The sequence below is a fragment of the Scomber japonicus genome, chromosome 17, assembly GCF_027409825.1.
Source record: "Scomber japonicus isolate fScoJap1 chromosome 17, fScoJap1.pri, whole genome shotgun sequence".
Lineage (NCBI taxonomy): Eukaryota > Metazoa > Chordata > Actinopteri > Scombriformes > Scombridae > Scomber > Scomber japonicus.
In genome coordinates this window covers 30,856,676-30,881,271 of record NC_070594.1, presented here as the reverse complement: position 1 = coordinate 30,881,271, position 24,596 = coordinate 30,856,676, and the positions used below count along the sequence as shown (strand labels likewise).

Here is a 24,596-nt window from a genome sequence, read left to right as displayed (position 1 = left end):
TTCTGCATGTTTGTGATTGGTTAGACGCTGCAAACACCTCCCCTTTATGTGAGCGCGCAGTGATCCAGATTGGAAAACCCTGGGTTCAATTACCGAGTTGATAACCAGCTTCGTAGTAACGCTTATCCAGATTGCGAATGTCTGGGTTTACCCAGGTAACGGAGAGATATCCTGGGTATGTTAATCCAGCTTCATAGTACAGGCCTCTGATATGCCTGCCAAATTTGGTGAGTTTTAGAGCAGGATTGGGGGTCAAATTAAGGCTCAAAGAGGCGGTAGAATAATAATAATAAACGACAAAAAAACAATAGGGTCCTCTGGAGTCCTCGTCCTCTTGCCTTTCGGCTCGGTCCCTAATAAAATGATTTATGAAGTGCTCTGACTGAAACATAATACACGTGCTGTTAGCAGGTAGCATGAGTGTCTCAGTTATGGAAGCCACACAATGAAAAATGACACACACAAATGGTCTTCTGTCATTAATTGGCCATAATCAATCAAACCATATACTGTCAAGTTAATTGGCTTTATCTACTTAAACATACCTTTTCAGGTGCCGATAAATATTTCATTAACTTGCTTTGAAGTAGGGACTGAACACAACATCCCTATGGGAAATATTTCCTCTTCCACAGTCCTCATTTACACACAAATGAAGCACTGCTGTAAGGAGGAGAGGATATGTCAACTATCTTTAGAATAGCTATTATCATTAATCACCTTCCTCTGTGGCTGTCCCTGCTTTCACTGTGAGCTGAGGTGTTAAGTAAGAACAGGTCAGATGAGGAAGGAAAAGACGTAAAACCTGGTCCAGTATAAGTCAATTAAAACTAAATAACTTTTGTTAAAGCTCTACTCTGATAGTGTCATCATTTCATCTAAGATTGAAATAAAATACTAATTATTTTAAAAACTTTATTAACTTTTTTTGCCACTTGGGGGCAGCAGAACATACAGTGGCCGGGAGGTGCAAACCAAGATTACAACATGTGAAACACTTTTACAAAGCTTGAGACAAAGTTACATTTTGGAATTTTTTTTTACATATCATAAAACAAAATTACATTACCATAACACATTAGAAGTCCCGAAAAAAATTTACATTTCAGAAAACAAATAAACAAGACACGAAACAAATTTACAAGCGGCAAAACACTTTTACATGGACAGCGATGGAGTGTTGTTTTGCCCGTTTTGTGGCAAACACATGAAAAAACAAAACCGCGTTAAGCGGCTCATACATCGGCTCATCATACATAGACATCACTGTCCATCTTGGCTCACCACGAACTCTACCGACAACAACAACAGCTCATATTGGCTACTCCCCGTTATCACTTCCGGTTCAACCCTGGATTTGGTACATTCCCTTTCCGGTTGTTGGTTGATATTTGTAAATTTGTTTCAGGACTTGTAAATGTGTTATGGTGATGTACTTTTGTTTTATGATATGTAACAATGTTTTCCAAAATGTAACTTTGTCTCAAGCTTTGTAAAAGTGTTTCACATGTTGTAATCTTGGTTTGCACCTCAACACAACTGACATATTATCACCTTGTAAAGTTAATATTGTGACTGCTGCCTGTTGACATTCGCAGACATGGAGCAATAACAATTTCATTTTTCCTTTTTTGAAATAATAGAGGAAAACAGATTCAGGACGGAAAAGTAGTAGGTCCAGAGTAGGTCTGCTAGTAGGTCTCCTTCTATATGTTTATAAGTCTTTATCTGAGGGACGACTAATAGATTGGTCCCTGATGATGTGAGGCTTCTAGTCGGTTCATAAGCAATTAGCATTTCAGGAGTGTATTTAGGGCCAAAGCCATGACTTGCTTGAAAACGAGTAAAATTTAAAATTTAAAATGGATTTTAAAATGGAATCTGGTTCAAAGAATCGCTGTGATGTGTTTGGCTCCCTTTGCTCTCATAAGCACTCTTGTTCAAGTCTTCTGGATTAGTTTTAATTGTTTGAACATTTTTATTAAGGAGACCAGAGGTCACAGTGGTTACAGTAGTCCAGTCTGCCAAAGACAAAAGCATGAATCAGCTTTTCAATGTCATGTCTTTACAGGTCTCTGATTGTGCTAATAGTTTTTTAATTGATAGAAAGCTGATTTCACAATTTTCTTGAGATGACTAAAGTTCAGGTATGAATCTAGTACAACACCCATATTTCATCTTCTGAAACATATCTGTCAATTAGAAAAAAACAAAACAAAACAACCATATAGTATCAATGATAAGCATTTCACAGTATACTCTCTGTGGGCGATGATCACTTCTAGTCACACCACAAACACTCACGGGAGCACTCACATAAGTGATTACAAAGCCATTTTAATTAGCATATAAGGTTTAATTAATGGTCATTAATGGTCGACTCAACTTGAGTAATTCTAGTCCCATGTAACCGCAGCACCTAATGTGTACTAAGTGTCATTAAAGCTGGGAGTGAGCCAGATGATTTTCCGGTGCACCTCTGATAGCTGGGAAAGCCCTGTGGTGCTGATATGATGTAGTGGCTGTCCTGGCCATGTTGCACAGGGCAGAATGTCAGACTGACATCATTTACTATCTCAGTTGGGGTTTTCCATTAAGCTGTGTCAGTTTTGGCATTTAGTGAAGGTGCAGTGAAGTATGAAAGCAGGTTTAGTATGGAAAGAGCATTGAGTAAGGCTGGATTTATCAACTGGATCACCAGGGACTCACAGAAAGCCCTCGGATTACTGTGATTTGTCGTTCAAGTTGTCGTTCAAGTTTAAATGGTGATATGCATGACTAAAGCACAAACTCAAAATGATGGGGGCCAAAAGGCAGCTCTCATATATACCAGAAAAATCGTGATGCTTAAATCTTATCTAACGTCTGCAGATACCAGTTCTCATACTTACTTAAATGGAAACGTTTACCAGTATGGGAAATGTTCAACTTCTCAGAGGTGCTTGGCAACAGAGTTGTGGGAGAATCTGACAAGTAACTGCTCCTAGTCAATAAATAGTCATGTAACCCACTGTAAAAATGCAAATAGTTTTTTCCACATTTCAGTATTTGTACTGACTAAACATATGAGATACATCACAATTAGTCAACTTATCAGTGGTAGTTGGCGATATTGTAACCATTACAGAACTAGACTGACTGTTTCTAGGCTTGATGCTAGCGTAGGCTAACCGACTGTAGACTGTATATTTAGCAGACAAATACAAAAGTGCTATCAATCATAGATTAGGAGAGGTTTGAGTTCACGGTTCACTGATAGCTGCCAATGATTTTTTGTGCTGTATTGATAATCCAGTTTCCATACCAGGCCTCTATGCACTATGTCAGTATATTCTCTATTGAGCTGTGGTAGAATGACTCCAGCAGCTTTGCAGAGAGGTTGGTCTTCCTTAGAGTCCTTATAGGAAGTACAGTTCCTGTTGAGCCTTTTTGACCAGAGCAGTGGGGTACTCAGGAACTTAAAAGTGGAGACCCTCTCCACCTCCTCTCCCCTTCTTCTCACGCTGAGATTTTGACAAGTACAGGGCATTCACGGATTTAACAGAGGTGTTGTGTGAATAATCGTTCACACCATACAACCATAACACTCATCTACTGTCTCTGTGGTGCTAAAATGATGGAGAAAAACAAGCTGAAAGGAGAGAGACGCTAAGGAAAGTGAAGTAAGGAAAGCATACTTTCCTTTCATTTTCTTCGATTTTAGAATTGGCTTCAGAGATTTAATATTTTGCAAAGCATGGTTTGTTTCTTTACCCTGCCAGAGGCCCAAGCTTGTTTCTGTTATCTGTAACACCTCAGACAGCTATTGCAGGTCCGCCAGGGATAGACTGGTCAAGCCCCAGAGGAAAGGGACTGACTATGTCACAGGGAGAAAGATGAAAGCGGTGGATGAGGCAGAGTTTTCTGAAGGAGAGAGTAATGACATGAACTGCGGTAGTAATGGAATGATGGAGAGGGAGAGGAGGAAAGGCTAGAGAGACTATGGATTTCTTTTACTGGAAGATCATCAGGCCAGATTAGACTGCTGGATAGATGACTGGAGCAGAATACAAAATGTTGATCAGACAGGAAAACGGCAGATGCAAAGCTGGGAGTAGGCAGCACTGCATATAGGGGGAGATCAAAGGAAGGCAGGGATGATAAATAATAAAATTATAGTTCTGTGTGAGAAGGTTGAAGTTTCCTCAGAGTGAAGTGAAAAGACCTGGGATTGATCAAGCCTTTCTTAGGTGTGACAGTAAGAGAAAGAAACGCAGAAACATAAAAAACATCAAGTGCTAAATCATTAACTTGTGATAGAAGAACAGACAGGTTCAGCCACAGAAAGTGAAGCTCTGTGTTGTGGGGAGGGGGGGGGGGCACAATCACAGTTTGCACTGTCTTCATCTGGATTATTTATGTCTTAATAAAAGCAATGAAATAAAGATGAAGTACAATCGGCATTCCACTTTGCGTTCTTGTTACATTTGTCTCTGACTGCGTCTGAAATAATTTATTCATTCACTATTTACTTCATGAGGGAAACATTATAACATTTCTTGAAGAGTGATAGTGAATCATCATTTCTGAAACACCCTCCTTGTTTAGGGCTTAAAGCTTTTAATCAAAGTGTGAAATACCCAATCGGGGTCCTGGTGCATGAGCAGTCTTTCCTGAACAGAAAAGTCATACACACATCAGCGGCTGAGGCTTATGTTCCGGTTGAGTGTACTATGTGCGTGTTTTGGCTGCCGCTGCTCTCCAGTGTTTTTGCTTTTTTTCTGCTTTGCTGTTGCCTATTTTCACCTGTTTTCTGGACGACTTCATGTCACTAACCATCTGTTATTACTATCACTGCTTGCTGCATTACTTCTATCACGAACTGTTTCCGTGATGCTGCTCGGCATACCTGTTTTTTACCTGTACGAGCCTCTTCCTCCTCTCCTTCACTGTGACTGCATCTGTAGTGAGTGTGCATTTGCCCCCTTGCTCTGTTGCTGTCGTCAGTTTGCTCTGTGGTTGGTGCTGCTTTCCTGTCTGCATTTTCTCATGGTTCTTGCTGAGTTGTGTAAGTGAGGGTTGGTTGGCTTACGTGCACAGTATAAGCCTGTGTGCTACTGTATGACAGGCTTCATCCTGTCTTTATCACTGGCATCAGCAGTTCTACTATGTACTTCTCTTGGCTTCTGAACTTTAACACCTTGACTGTCATGCACGTTTGGATCCTGCGATGTATAATCTGTGCCAGTCACTTGGTATTGCCCGACGGCCATGTTACATCCATCACTCGAAAAGAGGCCCATCACTCCTCTATGGCTCTGCCTCTACCGAAACTGGTGTTAACATCGCTCATAACCTGCTCCATAACCAAAAAAGCGTTGTTTATCAACGACCTAATCACTCAGAAGGAATTGGACATGCTTTTTCTTTCTGAAACTTGGCAACAACCTGGTGACTTTTTTCATCTTTTTCATGACTCTGTCACTCTGGTCTATTCGATTATGTTGTTCCTCTAAAGCGTAGGACTGTAGGACTGTCCCAGCCTCTTGCTGTCCCTTGTAGACCCCTGAACTCAGAGAAATAAAGGCCACCAGCCGGAGTCTTGAGCGCCTATATAAGAAAATACATCCACAAATACAGGGATGCTCTAAACACTGCTCTCTCCAGCTACTATGCATCCATCATAAATGGCTCCAAGTCTAGGCCAAAATCTCTGTTCAGGACGGTCAACCTTCTCCTCAAACCTCCTGTGCAAGCCCACCTCATTACAGCCGAGGCCAGGCTTTTTCTGCTCTGATTCCAAAATCAACAAAATCTATCGCTTTTTCTCCTCTACTTCTTAATCTGGCTGCCCCGTTAATCTTCCTGCTCCGGATGCAGAACTCACCTGTTTCGCTCTCCTCCTCCATTTCTTCTCTCATCTCCAAGTGTAACCCTTCCTCCTGTCCCCACCTCTCTCCTGTTCAACCACACTGAGTACTCCTATTGCCATTGTTTTCAACTCATGTCTCTCCTCTGGCGTTGTCCATCAGTTCATCACACTTCGTCGACACAAATCCTCGATCTCTCCGGTCACTTGTGGTGTCCCCCAGGGGTTCTGTTCTTGGGCCCCTCCTCTTCCTCCTGTATATCCTACCCATAGGCCTGATAATTCAAAATCATGGTCTTAGCCACACTGATGATATTCAGCTCTACATAAATTCTCATACCCCCAAATGAAATACTCACTTCCAAAACTCTCCACTCTGACCATTGGCAGTCTGTCTCTCACCCCTGCCCCAGCAGTCAGGAACCTCAGCATCCTCTTCGACATTGCATGCCTCCGCCCATTTCTCTCTTTCAAAGCCCCCAATAACCTGACTCCCTACCCTCCCTCTCGGTCTCTCAGAACCTTCACCTCCAACCTCCTCACCGTCCCATGCACCAAACTGTCCACGTTGGGAGGCCGGTCCTTCAGCGCCATGGCTCCCAAGCTCTGGAATTCTCTCCCTCAATCCCTCTGTGACTGTCCTTCATTTTCCACATCCAAGTCTGAGTTCAAAACTTTTCTTTTCAATTAACATTTCTCTCTTCATCCTCTTCTGCATAGTCTTGCTTTGATGTGATTTGTTTGATTTTTTTTCTTCTTCTCTGTAAAGTGTCCTTGGAATTGTGAAAGGCACTATATAAATTTAACTCATTATTATTAGTAGTATTATCATACATTATCCACTAGATCCAAGTAGCTAAACAAGAAGAAGCATGGTTGTACGGTGGCCTAGAAAGGTCACTGCACTGCAGATATCACAACACAAATAAAAAAGCTGTTTTGCAAATAAAAAAGGCTACAATGCAAATAAGAAAAAAGGTGCAATGCAAATAAAAAAGCCGGTCTGGGTTACTGGGGACTATTATTGCCGACGGACAGGCAGGGCTTTTTTGTTAAAGAAATAGAAGAAGACTGGAAAAACAAAAAAGTAAGTGAAACGTTGTTTTCATAAAACTGTTATTAGTGTTGCTATGTGACTGTACTTTTTAATGTGTCATATTTATATAGTTATTTGGCATGATGTTTGATATGAAGCTAAATATGCTAACTTTAGCAATAACTTACATCATGGGTAACAATAGTCATTTGGATGAATGTAAATTTAAAGTTGTGACTTGTAATCCGTGTTGGGATATTACTTATATTAAGCCAACGTTACAGTTAAAGTAGGTAATTGTACTCATTGGTCGTTCCAAAGGTTATGTTATTTAAAAATGTTCATGCAATTGAAGTGTAAAGCTGATTTGTTTTGTTGCAGATTAAAAGGTGCCTTCTGAAACGGCCTTCTGCTTTTGGTGTGGCTATTCTGGGCTTGTCGAGGCATGACTCTCTGGGAAGTCTAGCCTCTTGATTGTGAAGGTTAGCCAATTCCCTCTTGTCTGAATTTATCCACACAAATTATGAAAAGTTCCAGTGCTGGTGTACATAATGTTTACAGTCAATTGATTCCCATGCTCTCTACTTTTAGAAAATGACAGCTCAGGGAGTCTAACCCTGAACTCTGAGTTGACTTATTCTGAGATGGGAAACTCTGAGTATCCGGTTCCAGAACAGCTGATCTGAATTAGTTCAATCAACTCTGAGTATGTTCACCTTGAGTTTGGTGCGTGCGCGACCGCTAGAAAAAGCCATCATCAATGGAGCCCCGATACCTTGATTCACCATAGCAACTACTGAGAAAACAAGCTCGAGTTACGTCACCTCACTGTAACTGGAGCTCCCCCTGCAGGTCTGTGGAGAATATGATCATATATGTCACTAAAAGTAACACCGCTGCAGATGTTAAGGAGAGAGAAGCATCATGGGAGAAAACTGCTGCCTGAGTCAATGTTTAAGTTTTAATACACTACTCCACTGACTGAACTTGCGTCACTCAAAAATTGTAGAATACTGGTGAAAAAGTGGTGTAACGTATTTGGAAGCAGGTAAAAATGAAATAAAAAAACATAATTCAGAAAAGTAAGGCACATTTTGCTGGGCTATGATTGTACCTCGCTTTGGTTATTTTCATAGTTGACGTAGGTTATTAAACAAAGTAAATATTCATACAGTGGCTATTTCAACATGTAGTAATTTAAACCTCCAACAGCAAGCTGTTCAACACATATGTCCTCTCATCTAATATCCTGCTTAGTAGATTAACATTTTACACTATTTTACTTATTATACATATTGGAGTCATTGATTTTAAGACTAAAATGTGACGATGTTTACAATAAAATACTTCCTAAAAATAAGATGAACAAGAAGGCAAATATGGCCGGAGAATGTTAAGAAATGATTGAGTGTAATGAACAGTGATACTGCATCTCCAGACATCAGGCATTGAGAATTAATTCTACCTCAATATCTATCAGAATGCGAAGAAACGGACCATCCATGTCTGGTAGCTTGCTTCAGGTAGGAGGAGACAGGTAGAAACTCAGAGTTTCTTAAAGAAAACCTGCCAGCAAGCAGGTTATGTTCACAGAGTCAGTTACCATGGTGACTGACTCAGAGTTTCAGTTACCTCTCTTTCTGGAACGGATAACACAGAGTTTCCTCATCTCAGGGTTAACATACTCTGAGTTTTTCATATAACCCGCTTTCTGGAAAAACCCCCAGGACCCCGGAAGGAGGTCTTCATTTTAGCCACAGGTGTATCATGTGTACCTCCTGCTGGTATGGATCATCGGCCACGCCTTCAATTCCTCAGTTCTTCAAGTTCAAAATTCCTAATGACAAATGCATGTGCCAACACTTGGCAGCTGCCTCTTTTGGACATTTACAACAATATGAAATTGCGGCTTCAGTTTGTTTCTATAATAATAAAAAAATACCAAACTACAGACTCTTATGTTTACATTTTTACTACATACATACAAGCTTGCTGTTGCAAGTTGTCTTACATTACAAATAGGCAACATTAAAGATCTGCCATGCTATTCAGGATGATGCAATTCTCTACAGCTGATTCCCACTGCAAAGGAGCTGTCAGACCACTTTGTCTTTGCTGTTTATCTCCACCAAGAGTAGCTGGCACTAGCATGACACTGTCCCAGTGGTTCAGGGTTTGTGTAGATGATGGAAATCACAATTCTTCCTGTTAAATCTACAAGCAAGTACAGAAAAGTGTCCACATTGAGCATCACATCAAGAAAGTTTAGAGTCATTCCAACCATATCCACTGTTTCTCACAGGACACGGATGCAGAGACCCAAAGACAAGCAATATCTTAAACTAAACTACAGTAAGTATCAAATATTGGAGAAAAGTGCTACTCTTGGTGTGTTTGTATTTTCAGTGACAGGCCTGTGTTTCAAAGAGACAGCATGATGCAAGAATTTATTGTGGATTTTATTTCTTATAATCAGAATGATCAAAAAATATGTTTTGCATTGCAAGCACAGAAGTTTTAGAGCATCTCATTATTTTAGTTTTTATGGAATTTACATTGTTCAATATGTCAATGTACTGTGATGTATTAAAGCAGAGAAACAATTGGAGATTAACTGGTTGTGTATGTTTATATAACTTAATCCAAAATAATATAAAAACACAGAAAACAGAACAAAGAATGACTAAACTAAATCATTCATCAATACTCAGCTATGGGTCACATGATACATGCTTCTGGTTTACCAGATTAGCATTTGGATTGGTGAACAGGACAACTGGTGTGAGTGTTCCAGTTCCAGATTTTTTCAAATAATATGAAATAAAAATAAGATGTTTTTTTAAGTCTCCTTGTCTTCATCTCTGATGTGTAGGTCAAGACATGGTATTCTATCATCATTATGACACTACCCCCTGGGTGTGATGGCTGACATGTGTTGCCACTTTAAATGAAGGGATTTCAAATTTATTTTGAAGAGTGCTTTGGGTTTTTCCCTTTTTCTAGTTTTGATACTGTATTACATTCATTGCATTCAATATGCCTCTTTTTATGGACTACACCATACATAAAGTGCATACTCATGATTAACTTGCAGTATATATTCTGAAAATAACATAGCAATCCATCATGTTTAATAACTTTACTGTCAGAAAATGTTTTACCTTCATCTTGAAAACTCCTTAGAAACCAACATTTCTACCGCATGAGCCACAATATACCAGTTTGACGGTTTGAAGGACAAAACATGACCTGGTAAATGTCAAATCAAAGAGAGTAAAGTTTAGGATCCAATATGACAGTCACATAGCAACATTAATAACAGTTTTATGAAAACAATATTTCACTTACTTTTTAGTTTTTTCCGGTCTTCTTCTTCTTCTTCTTCTTCTTCGTCTTCTTCTTTAACAAAAATCCTGCCTGTCCTGTCTGTATACGATTGTTCTTGTTCACATTTTGTATTAGAAGTTTATAATATGCAGAGGTGGCACTAATGACACCCGTGCCAGAAATGCTTTGACTTCAAGAAACGTTGTGACCCATTGAATGTCAATGTCCAGATAATGTATCCAAATAAAGATCACATGTTAATAACGGTTGTAAACGGGGTCTTAAAATATAATTTATTAAGTAATTTTGGAAAATGCAGAAAACGCTGCTCCAGGCAACCCTTACTTTCTGTCTCTGTCAAAATGATGTCAGCAGGCTTAATGTCATTCACTACTAATTAGAACAAACAAGGAATAACATGCACGCTATGTCAGGATGAATGAATGTAGTGAAATGAAATGGAAATGTAGTCCTAACAATGCAGTTAACAGGCAATCAAACATGTTGCTTACAAACAGTCAGATTATCTGTAAATCATATTATTTAGACATAAAATCTAATGACAGTAATGATCTCTTATTGCTGAGGAAAACTGTCCTCCCACACATTTATGGTGCTGCAGGTCATGGTTGAACCAGGAAGTCATATCTAAATGGAATAGTACAATGATACATAGCACTTTCCTAGTCACAGTCCGTGGATAATAACTTCATAGTTTACCTTTGTTTTCTCCTCAAAATAAATTAGGCTGGATTCTGGAGATTTGTTTAAAATATGACGTTTGTTGTCCAGAGGGACTTCATTTTAGTCTCATTAACTGATTTGGTAAGAACAATATTATTATCCCATTTGGAATGTTGGTCAAAATAAGACCCATGAAACCTTACTACCTTAAGATTATATTCATCTTACTGGGGATTTCCACTGGGTCCGTCAGCGGCGCGGAACGGCTGTGCTACGGTTTAGCTCCGTCCTCTGCCCAGCGTCAACTCACACCGGGAGCGTTACAGCAGCGGACCGGAGCATGCTCTGGTAGAGAAAGCTGCCTTTTAAAATGAAGTTGCACTGTTAATACAGTAATTACGGCAGCCCAATCAAATCCGAACGAGTGCCTTTAGTCTACAGTAATTACTGTAGTAGTAGCACAACTAAACGGCCCGATTTTGTTAACTTGCTCAATTTTGGTTGATTTGGTAATTTTCTTTGATTTTTGTGCCTATCCCATCTGTCAGTAGCTACGTAGCTAGATGGAGTCTTTATCTGTCTGTTTTATTCCTGTTTGTTGCTGAAATACGATCGGGAGGCTGCACGGGTTGTTTTATTTTGAAAAACGGAAGTTTTATTATGCCGATTCAGTGTCGGACTTCCTGTCTGGTGCAATCTGCTCTGTTGAGCTTGACGCTATTTAGAAACGGCTCCGTCAAAAATAGAAATGCCACCTATTGATAGCGCTGCGGCGCGGGAGCCGCTGCTGAGACGTTGCTGACACGCTGCTGAAACGTTCCCGGTGGAGATACTCTCATTGATTATAGTGTTACCTATCAGCTCCGGTGACCGCGGCGCAGCTGTAACACGCCGCTGCCGGACTCAGTGGAAATTGGGCTTTATACTTAAAGCTTAAGTACATCTGCTTCCTTTACCTTGAAAATGTCCACATACCTGTTAAATACTTAACAAAGAAGACAGGATTCATGCAAGGTAAAGAGTAAGACATATCCTTCAATATGGAAGTGAAGTGAAGTGAGGTCCTGCAGAATTTCACCTTACATTTAATAGAGCCACTGTGATTTTCCATCACGCTTCCTTGAACTGTACGAACTAGTGGGCAGCTCGTGCTCAAGGGGCCTTTATTAGACATCAGGGGGAAGAAATGCATCAGTGATATAATTAATTGTAATTTCAAAGAAGCAAACAGTCAACTTGTGGCTTTGTGGCACCAGGCAGTGGAGGCTAATAGAGGTGGCATTCAGTGTATAGCTGGGTTGGTCCAGCATCGATCCACGTGTTCATTAACCCCTGCTGGCTCCTCATCCATCATTATGACTCCACTGTTTGTTTCACTGCACAGTGCATACACTGTGAGATTAAGATTTGATCTTATGGAGCTGGGCAGGTGTAAAATGCCCCCCCCCCAGTAGTTGTGTCGTGTGAACATGCTAACCTAACATCCAAGTGTTAGCAGCTGGCTAACAGATGTGTTTTCATATTGAAGTGCCTACCAAAACCCAATTTATTCCTTTACATTATTGTTAGGTTATGATATTTGTTAGAGTTGTCCTTGTGCTGTCAACACTCCTTTTGGTAACACTTTATTTGACACCTATCACTATAACGCATCATAAATATATTTATAATGTGTTATAATGATGTTATAGCACTGTATAATTATAGTTATAAACACTAATAAATGATCATATTGCTTTATAACAATAATCATAACACACTATAAAGCATTTTATCATGACTTATAAGATCAGGTAATATAATGTGTTATAAGGTCAGGTATTATGATGCGTTATAACTGTCATGACCAGCTTCTAAAGTGTTATATCAGCCTATACCTGAGCAGTTTCATCACTTTACTTGAAGCACCCAATGACCATTTACAATAAGTTATAATCACATTATAATGCATTATACCAGTGATTATAATGCATTATAAAGAGTTTTAATATATGACAACTATATAATTATAATAACACCCTTTGATCCTTGCAACAAAAACTGGTTAGCAAGGGACCAGCAATCATTAAGTATTATAATTCTAGACCTTAAGCCATTATAAAATGCTCTATAATGTGTTATGCTTATTGTTATAAAGCCTTATGATAATTTATGAGTGTTTATAATGATAGTTATACATGTTTATAAGCCAATTATAATATATCATAAATATATGTATAATGCATTATCTATGTGGTCATTGTCAGTGAGTTGTTAACAGTTATAACGCATTATAATACCTGACCTTATAAGTCATAATAAAATGTTTTATAGTGTGTTATGATTATTGTTGTAAAGCATTATTATCATTTATGAGTGTTTATAACTATAGTTATACAGTGCTATAACATCATTATAACACATTATAAGTATATTTATGATGCGTTATAGCGATAGGTGTCAAATAAAGTGTTACCCTCATGTCTCTGGCTGTTAAGGTGCTTTATGCTATTTTATGTTCATCAGATAGTGCAGGTGGTGCTGGTCAGTTACCATGTCCAATAAAGTTGTGGGCCTAACATCAAACAATGAACTGAAATATTCTGTATTCTCTGAATTGAAGGGAACTGCAGAGTCTAGTGGTAATTCTCTGTGGGTTAGCCACTTCAGCAACCCCTTTCACATTACAGGCGTTGGAATTAAATAAAAAATATGGATGAATGCAGCCTCAAACATGTTCAAATGTTAACAATATTATATATGCTCTGTTAATTCGGCACTTCTACTGTCTGCTGGACTCTACAGTCCAGTCTTTCTTTAATTTATTTACTGGGGTTTTTCAACCCAAAAGTCTATTGCACTGGTTGGTCATGGTTACTGACTTATTTTATTGACTTCCAGAAACAAAGATAAACCTCAACAATACTGTCACAATAACTGGCTGTAAGGTTCAGGAAGTAAGAATCAATGTTTCCATGGTAATCTATTCCTGCCATTGATTTTAAGGCTAAAGAAAATACTGTCCTGCTGCAATGTCATCATTTCCCAGCCCAGCCAGAAGCTATGGTCACAGCTGCATGTGTATGTGCTGAATGTCATCAGTTGATGTTCTAACAACTACCACTGTACCTTTATATGTGCCTATCAGTTTCTTTACACACAGTCCTGACAGCTGATTCATGAATACAGAAAGCTGACATAGGAATTTTCTGGAAGGAAGAGATTTATTACATTTGATCTCCTCACAGTAAGTGAGGGGATTAATTGTGCTAGCAGTGTTTATTAGCGTCAAGGAAACTGCCCCCTGCAGCTGTTTCCCCCCTGCCAAGGTGTTCAGCACAGATATAGGCTGACACTGATGGGAGCATGTTAGTGATTAAAACACAAGCCAACTCTCAGCACATGGCCAGCCAGTAACCTTTGGGAAGGAGAAGGAGAAGATATTTTTATGTTCCCTGTATAGTCCTAGAAGGGGCAAAACAGACCAGACGGAACTAAAAAAGCTAAATATTTCCCTCCATTCCTGCTTCATTTATGTTAGGTTTTATTATGTTATTGCATTATTATGTGAAGCAGGTGATCCTTCCCTTAGTGAGAATCCATGCATATGGATTTATCTGTAAGGCATCCAAACTGTGAACAGCCATTTTGCTTGCCTCTACTCTTCCTTACATTTGATTATTAAACCTGCCATTACTAAAAAATTAGTAATAAGGAATAAAGACCATGACAGGATTACTCACATCAGACCTTTTCCTGTTCTCTGTCAGTTGTGTGCTGCATTTTACTTTCTGTCTGAGATAAATTAAAATGTTTTGCTCCTTGTGGCAAAATTGGGCAGCCTGTGTTTTAAACTTTGTATCTAGCTATTGTTTAATCCCGGGAAACAGACAGATAGCATGAATTAAGTCCAGAACTGTGCAGATCTCAATTTGCTGCATGCTTATTAGACTTCATGTTCTGCCACCAGCTTCGTTTGGTTCTAAGCTGTGCTTCAGAGGCTGGTGAAAAGTGGTTGTGCAGAAAATTAACCCATATTGAGTGGGTTTAAAATCCAAATGAATAATTTAGACAAGGTTTTGAATAATTAAAGTGGACCTTGTAGTGTTTTACATCAGAGTGGAGGTTCCTGTGATTGCTGTTGTTGTTTTTAATCTTGTTATTTCCATATGAATACCTTAGAGGCTGCATGGATGGAAAAGCATGTTTTTGGTGGGTCATAGCTTTAACCGACTGCAAGATAGTGGAGACTAGCCCAAATATACATCCAGATACTAAAAAAAAATCAAATAAAATAGGCTACATTCTTCTCACTGTTCTCTCCTTTGCAGACACACATACACAGAGTAAGGTGTCAGTCCACTAGCAGCCACAGTCTGCATTAAAACACACTGTTTATGCAGAATTCAGCATGCCAAGAGAAGAGCAGAGTGTGCCAATTTGTATCCCGTTTCTGCCAGCCAACCTTGACTTCAAAGCAGTCTGTTAAAGTTAACAACCACATCAACATATAAGCAGATTTGCAAAAAGAGAACCCATAGTCATTGCCAGAGGGTCTTCTGCAGGAATCACCTTCCGAGCATGCCACAGATATGAGGTTTGGTCCCTTGGTCTGCAGCTAAGCAGCAAATGTTGCTTTTGAATGCCACTGACTGAGCCGCTGAGGATCAAGGAGGTGAAATTCTGCTTTAGGGTGGATTTTCCCTTGAATGATAATACCAGTTTATTACAATATGAGTCATAGTTTTGGAGTTTAAGCCATCATCCCTATTGGTAATAAAAACACTGCACTTGCAAAGTTAATTGCTGATATCTGGCTATGTAGTATGATTGCTAAAAAGAAGTTTGACGGAGCAAGAAACACCAGTAGCTAGATGATAAAACAGATTTTAAGTAAGTACCTTGAGTATACCCATGGTGCTCAAGCTGTTTCTTCTCTTGTTCTGGTACCTTCCCTTGAGCCAGTATACCTTAGGACGAGTTCTACTACCACAAGTGAGTTCCCTTCCAAGGTGCCTTCTCCCAAAGTTGCCACATAAGGGGTTCTTGGGACTGATTTGCCAAGACCAGTACCAGTAACTGCTGCAATGACAGTGCAGCTCCCAGAGGGGTAAAGGGGTTCTCAAACGCATCCACCATTAGCAATTCTCAAATGGGAGTCTTAAAGTCTAAACCCTTAATTTACCAGTAGATATATATGTTTATATTGTAATACATCTTAATTATCCTTGAAGCTTGACACTGTTATGACTGTTATGAAGTATATATTCGTTCGTTGTCTTTCTGAGAGTCGGTCATCTGCAGACGGACTCTTTGCTGTCTCAAGTGTGGGATGGCATGAATGAACCCAGAGCAGGGGAAGTTGTCAGATTATATACATTATCTTGTCAAAAGGATGAACTTGTTCTATCATCAGAACAATGTAAGCACAATAGTCACGTCATAATGTGTGTACAATCAGGACAATGGTTAATCAGTAGATTATAACATGATTATACATGATGTTCACTCAATGTTCACTCAATCAGCATTTCATTCACCTTTGGGAGGTGGTTTCAAATCTCATTTGGACAGATGTGTCTGAGTCTGAACAGCTCCAAACACTCATATCGGATTTGACTGTCCGTGACGTCTCACTACATCTCTACGCTATGTCACTCTATGCGACACCAGACTCACGCTTATTCGAGTTGTTGTGGCTAGCTGATATCGCTGGAGGCAATGGAGGACGTCGAAAACATCAGTCCATGGACAGAGGACCAAACCATATTCTTAATCTTTGGGGAGATGGCTTGGTTCAAGCAAAGCTCGAGGGTTTGTTGTTGCTGTCGCAATTATATGACGCCTCCGACGACGTTGCCACAGCAACCTGTTAGATTGAGCATTAATGTGGCCCAGTCTGTGCAGAGCCAAAAACAGTCAGGCCTAAAAATCAGATTTGAAAAGGAATCATATTCGAATCAGATTTGCCTGCAGTGTGAACGCAGCCATAGCCATGTCTGTCACAGTTCTGTTCTGCAGCGAAACGCCCAGGGTGAAGGCTACCATGACGCCTAGGCCATCACTGTCCTCCGTTCCGCCCTTAGTCAATCTGCCTTGTTCTTGCAGGTGAGCCTTCCATGGAGTAACTGGGTTAGTCCCCCCCCCGCCACAGTAGCTGGTCTTTGGAGGCCACTGTGTGTTATGTGGACCTCTATGAGTCGGGTGAGATCATCAGATACAGTCTCATTTTCCTCCTGTCTGCAAGCTGATATCCCCATATTCAGTCTTAGAAGGAAAGCTGTTCTGATTCTATCACAGAGCTCAGTCACTGTTTGTCTATATGAATGCTCGTTTCATCTGTCTATGTCCGGTGAGCCGATCTTTGATCTTCTATAGGGAAATTTCCAGCCACTTTTGTCCATGTATTCCCCATTTCACTTCATTGGTTGATGGTCTGAATTGTTGACAGAAAATGTCCAATTGTGTTGCAAACTCATCTCCCTCATTTGGACTGAGGGGAGGTGAGTAGCGGATTCTTTCATTATTGTATGTCCATGGTCTGAAGATTAGCTGAGAGTTTCCGTCTCCTCCAGCTACTTCAACCATTGGTGCAATTAACATGGAGTCTGAGTAGTCTGTTGACTTACACAGCTAAAGCTGTAATTATTTCCAGGGCACTGGCTGCTCCTCCTTGGTCCACAGCTGGTGCTGGCTGTCTTCTGGGTGGAGCAGAGTCCAGATCAGGATCTAGTTTGAGACACTGAGATGCAGAGGTTAGTGTAGCTTTCCCTGCCTTCTGTATTCTGTCCCTGATGTTGGCTTCATCAAGCCAACAAGCATAAGCTCCCCAATTTGCTTTGAACATTTTCACTTTTTTCTTTTGTTTTGACTGACTGATTTCTTCTTTTACTGTTAGTTGGATTTTCAATTGTTCTAATTCTGTTAGGCTAAAACTGCCCGTACATGGAAACCCACACTCCTGAACCCAGATTTTTATTTGCTCAGTACTTTGTTCACCATATTTTGTGATCATTAACCAAATATTGAGAGAAAACATTGGAGGTGGATTTACAGGTGTTTTGCCCCTACTGTTGTTGGAAACCATTGTTGAAAAGAAATGGGAGAAGAAGAAAAAATAAAATTTGTTTTAGATTTTTAGTTGCTTCTCTTTAGGTGGATTATAAGGACATTGGATTTTTATTTATTATTTATTGTCATTTCAACTAATTAAGTGTAGATATTTACTGTTAGTTTTCTCTGTGTTAGTTTTTTTCTTTTTAATTTAATTTTGTTATTTTTACTAAACTCCCCACTTTTTTTTTCTTTGCAAGTGAGTGTAATGTAAAAATGTTCTACACCCCTGCGTTCTTAGAACTTTAAACCTAAAACTAAACCTAAGCTTTGAATATTGATGGTAATATTCAAAGCTTAATGTGCACAAGGACTGTCTGCTACAGTCTCTAAGGTCCCAGACCCGGAGCTTCCCCAATCCTACCTTGGTAAGCACCTGCCCTGTTAATACGTCTATTACACCCACTCTTGGTGGTGAGGATCTATTATTCCTGAATTTACTCACCAGAAAGACAAGGTTGTGTGGCAGAAAAGGTTCCTTGATCACGCCAGTGAGTGGGCGTCGGTTCCCATGTGTCAGATCCCATGTGTCTGGTCCCCCACTTCTCTACCCTCTTAGACAGGGAGGTTTGAGGTTTATGGAGTCCCAGACTCCAGCTGTATACAGTCTTAACCTGCAGTGCCGAGTCCTGAACGCTGCCTCACGGGTGATCCTCCGACAACGCCAACTATTCTGGCAGTATTTTGTATCAAGAAGCACAAAGTCGTTTGTTGTCTTTCTGATTCAGTCGTCTGCAGACGGACTCCTTGCTGTCTCAAGTGTGAGATGGCACAAATGATTATATACAATACATTATCTTGAAAGCATGACCTTGTTCTACCATCAGAACAATGTAAGCACAATAGTCACGTCATAATGTGTGTACAATCAGGACAATGGTTTATCAGAGGGTTTTAACATACATGATGTTCACTCAATCAGCATTTCATGTAACATAAGTGGTCATTAGTGGCAGATTATGACACACACATCTAATCATATGACATAGTTACTCATCAGAGAAGATGAATAATAAGAATTCCCATTACACCCACCGAGAATATCCAGTTTCTCAAGGATGTATAGACCAGGTTTTTCTGCTGCACTTTGGACCTTTATATGTCTGTGTGCTATTGTGTAAGAATATGCACAGTGCTTCTCCTGTGTGTGCACCCATGAAGACTGTGTATGTGTGTTCCTGTCACCCATGAGGAACAGCCTGGGGGAAGCTAACACACTGTAACAGAGCGAGGCAATGAGCCAGGATCAATGTTGGGATCCTCTGGGAAATAACATATAAAAAGCTGCCTGTCAGTGTGGGGGCGAGCCCAGGGAAATAACCCGGAATGGCGCAAACCTCTGCCATCTCTCTCTGATGTTAATTACCCATACTGGGCAAACACACACATCCACATGTACAAGCACACGTGCAACAGCTTCTATTTCTTGCTCATATCACACAATGAATGGGTAACATTTTCCTACCACACAAATAGTTTTCCATTTTTCCTTACTTTGCTCACACGTACATATACTCATTCTCCTACCTTACAGCTCCCCCATAGTACAAACACTGAGTGTAGCTCATATGCAGATAAATTGACTGACATACTTATATCTCTCCCTGTTCTCACACACATACACTTTTCTCCTGAGGCCCAGCACGTAGAGCAATGACATCTGTCTTTGTAGTGCAATTGCCTCCATTGCAACACAAGAAACACCAATGAACTGTTGCGTAGTTTCTCTGCTGTTCAGTACTTGATGTTATTACTAAAAGCTATCCCACAATACAGCAGTGGGTGGGTGGCAGGATCAAATGAAACCAATCCAAGGGGTTCTGATTTCTATGTCTCTTACATGCAAATTGTGTGCCTCTAGGCAGATCTAACCCAACAGTTTGACTGGAACAATTCATGTTGATGATGATGATGGTGACAAGGGTGGAGACCTGACATTCTCCTTGTATAAGCAACTTGGAAATTGGCTTTTTTGCCTGGCAGTACAGCAGGTAGATGGATTTGTTTTGCAGACAATGACATAACACATACTGCTGTGAAATTGAGACATGTTAAAGCTAACGTCTCAGGGCAGCAGATTGGAAGAAGTAAGGAAATAAAGAGCACTGGCATGTTCAATAAATCAATCTGTATGATTGTGTCCTTAAAGGCTAAGACTGCCGGTGACAAAGGGGGTGAGAACACATTCTTGTCATTTGTTTGTTTAGCCGGTACAATATCTATTAGCATTGTTTTCACATACTATACAGATTAAGCTCCATTGTTATTTAATGATTTAAGTGCTGAGTTTCTTGAGGTATTGATTGTGTCGCCTTGCAGGGGAAAAAAGGGGAAGGCACCCAACCACTTTCCTGCTTTTAAGCACTTGTTAAAAAAATAGCCACATGAAACTTTGAATTGGCCACCTGGAAAAAGAGACCAGTGACATTGTTCTTTACAACCTTCTGAGGCAATGACATCACATGTGCCAGACTGGGGTCTGACGGGTCAGATGGGGTTTGTCTGTTTAAACTTAAAATGTTGACAACTGTCAAAGTATTATGAAGAAAATCACGTATTCTGCTGGTTTTGGGTGTATAGTCAAATATTTTTGAAATGTGTTTAAAAATTAGATTAGATTAGAATTTAAAAATGTGCATACAATAACAATTACAGCAAGATACTGAATATCACTGTGGATTAACCGTTTGACCAATCTAATCACCTTTTGAAACACTTGATATCAATATGTTTCAATATTGATGAATGATGAAGACTGAATAGATGTTAACTTTATTCAACAGCAGGCGGCAGAGAGGCTGACAGGAAACAGGGAGAAGAAGAGGGGGATGACCTGCAGCAAATGTTCCCTTGCCGGAATCGAACCAGAGATGCTGACATTATGTGGCCTTAACCACTCAGCTACCCAGGCACACCCAATTTGGACAATATTTAAATGTATGACCAAACACCTGCAAAAATAATGACATTTTCATTATTGCTCATCTGTAGCCTCTACTGCAGTGTGTGATTAGTGATAACTAACAAATGTTACCATGCTAACATGTTAAAGTAGGATGGTTAACATGGTAAACATTATATCTTTTAAATAATAGCAGTATAGTTGAGTCTGATGGAAAGGTTATTTTTGCAGGTATAAGGTCATAAACTTAGACAATACTTAATTGTAGGATCAAATTGTTGTAGGTTATGGTCCTTCACAACAGGCTTATCCTTAAGATGGGTCTTGGTAGTAACCGTTTAGGGTTATTTAACAGTTATTAACATTGTGGCAGTAATGTGGTCTTCTACAGCTTAGCATCACTTGGTACATACATTACTGGGCTGTAAGCTCCCTCTATTTTGCTGATTCTATGGTATTTTTTTCTCTCTCTCTCTTTTTCTCAGATAACAGCTTTTGATGAGCTCCAGGCTGACTTCAAGGTGCCAATCGATCAGGGCAATCCACTCCATGCGGTAGGTTTTGCTTTTGCTACTTACACGACAGGATACAGGGAGTTTGTCGGTCTTGTCTTTCACTCTCTGTTCTCTGATGTTCCCAGTCGTCATTCCTGCTCATTCTCTCTCCCCATTAAATTTAAATCAGGCAGCTGGCATCCTACTAGTTATGTACTCTCTCTTATCTTCACTCTCTGGCTTACAAGAATACTCCCATAATAGCACCTAAAGCCAAAGCAAGTATGAATGAATGAATAATCTTTTATGAACAAATCCTTGAATCAAAATATAAATATAAATAAAATCTACAAGCCAAAAGCATGGATAAACACATAATTTACAGTTGGTCTTATCCTCCATGTGGAGAAAATATTCAATAAATCTGCAACATCTATGTTTAAATGGACTACATTTATAAAGTGTTTTTCTAGTCTACTAACCATCAAAATACTTCACAACATATGCCAACATTCACCCATTCATACACACATTCAACAGATGTATAGTGTGGATGCAGACTCTTAGTTTCAGTTTCATTTTCCTCCTCTGCATTTCTCCTTTTATTCATTCCCTATGGAGGATAACAAACTCAGTAACAGAAGATTCATTATTTCAAAAATATTATGATTCCTTTTGGTCAGTGTAGGTGCAAGAGCCCACACATGGACCCGTGTCCTCTGACCTGATGGCATAGGGATGTGAAGGAAATATTAAAAAATCCAGCTGTCTCACCACCAGTCACAGACAGAAAATGGACAGTTTGGGAAAGTGATGCCTTGTTTTTCTTTTCAGATACAGTCTGCCCAAACCACTTCTTGTGCTAGCCCACTATTTATTAAGTTGTAAATTCTGGGAAAGCCACATTAGTTTGAGTCACTCTCTTTCCTCCTTGCGTATTTCTTTAATGCCAAATAAGTGCCTGAATTATTTCTTTGTTTTACTATAACCTGTCTCTAAATGCTGCCATCTTTTTTAAGTTCCTCATTGGTCTAATTTACATGATCTACCTTATTCCTCAGATGCTATGAGAATGCAAATAGAAGTGCACAACTGGGACTTTAAACTGAGATGAGTTCCTTTGGGTCTAAAATACCTGGAACTATTAGTGGATATGGGGTTTTGTTGTGGAGACCTCATTACTACAAGGCTTTGCAGTGCTAATAGCATTGTAATACTACCTCTGCCTTTTGCCATGCCATAATACCAAACTATAATTCACATTTTCAGATGGACAAAAGAAATAAGCTTTTGGCCACCACACTGGCGCATTGTTTTCTTCTCTACTTAAAACACTCAATTCAATCATAGTGCTTGTTATGTTGCATTGTCCAGTGTATTCTGCATTATTACACACCATATTCCTATGACTAATTGTGAATGTGGGTTGTAACTACAGTCATGATGTCCAACATGGATACTTTTTTGACCATGGGCTGGTTACAAAAAGCTCCAAAGGGCAACAAGCTAGCTGCCTGCCACATGTCAAAATACTTGCGCCCATTGTTTTTTTGGTATGTAAGCCCACATAATTACGCACATCGACTTACATCGACACATAGACAAGTTTCTCCAATACAAACGTTTCAATGCCAATGTTTCTTTTTTCAGTTCAGGTTTTGTAAGTATAATGACATGAACAAAGGTTGATGTTATTATGCAGCAATATATTCTGCAAAACAAAAAAAACAGTTTTTTTTAAAGCATGAACATGATAGTCCTCCCAACCTTAACCACATGGCTATTATTGTAACCGTGACAACCAATGTTCCCTGACTATAGCAAATTACTCATTGTAACTCAAACCACACCGTTTCCTCAAACCATAACAATGTGTTGTTGTGCCTGAAATCACTTCATAAATCACATCATTTCAACAGTGATTTGAAACGGTACGGGCTTAAACAATTGATGTTGTCCTTCTGATAAGGACGTCAGACCAGAAGACACTTTATTTGGGACAACTGTAAAAGGCTTTGACAGGTGCTACTGCTGGACACCCCCACATCTAATCCTATTCATTTCAATTTGTCCCTGATATTATTAGAAGGCTCTTCCAGGCTATGCAGGGATTTAGGCTTTCAGAGATACTGTGTATTCAGTCTGCTATTCAAATGAGAGCATGTATTTGATTCAGTTTACAGAATATTACGTTTTAACAACACTCAATTCACAGGTTAATACACTGGATTATACACATATCCTCAACTCTCCCTGGTAGTCTGGTAAACAAAGTGGATGTGTCTTGAATATTAAATAAACATTGCATTTTAGACTTTGCCCTAGCATCTTCTGTGTGAATGGATTTATACATGTAAATACGTAAATATATTTACATAAGGTTGTTTGACAAACTGTGAGTCTCTTTGAGGTTGGATGGTTTTGAGGCTGCATGCTGCAATCACAAGGCCATTTAAAATGTACATTAGCGTTGACCAGCATGGGAAAGCTACAGTACCTCCTGGTGAAGTTGTTTTAGGATGATTTCCAGCCCTCTAAATCCCTAACACAGTTAGCTCTTAGTAAAGCATGGTGGTACAGTACAGTGTGAGCAGTTATATATAGCTTCTCTGGAGTATTGACTTCTATACATCCTTGGAGATGACAGGAAGAATGAGGGGAGGAAGGTCAGAAAAGAAGACAGATTGACGTAAAAATTGCAAACCGAGTGAAAGAGAGGCATTGGAGATGGAGTGAGTCAGACTGAAAGAGGGAGCGATGGCTGAATGAGGATTTCTTAAGAGGCAAATGAAAAGAGTTCTTCGGCTTGAAAGGATTTTTCAAGATTCTGAAAACTGCATTAGACCAGATTTCCCTACTCAGTACCGCTTTCATATTTTGTCATATTTGCATGTCATTACGCAATGCAGAGTGTATCAAAGAATCCAGCGGGGGAATGGGTGCAAAAGGTTCTATCTAATTTTCTCTTCCCCCTTCTTTCTTCTCTCATTCTCCCATGTTTCCTAAAGCCATCCTTCTACTTTTTCCTCTCGCTTCTTATATGAAACACATCACTGCTGCTCATTTCCAGATGGAAATGTGTGCACGATATCTCTTTCAAATGCATTAATCAAATAAATTGTTAAAGTTGTTAAAGCTACTCTTTAAGTTTTTATGACAGGTTCAATTTAATGTCTTAGTTTTCTTATGAGTGTCCCAAAATCATGGAAAGTT

The 24,596-nt window shown here is 39.6% G+C and overlaps 1 protein-coding gene across 1 annotated transcript in view; it reads left to right on the top strand.

Moving 5' to 3' along the window:
- cnih3 (cornichon family AMPA receptor auxiliary protein 3) overlaps positions 1-24,596 on the top strand; it is a 188,862-nt gene that overhangs the window by 25,884 nt on the left and 138,382 nt on the right. Inside the window, exon 2 of the mRNA XM_053337576.1 lies at positions 21,375-21,443. Coding sequence (XP_053193551.1) covers positions 21,375-21,443 — 69 coding nt within the window. The remainder of the gene's footprint in view (positions 1-21,374; positions 21,444-24,596) is intronic.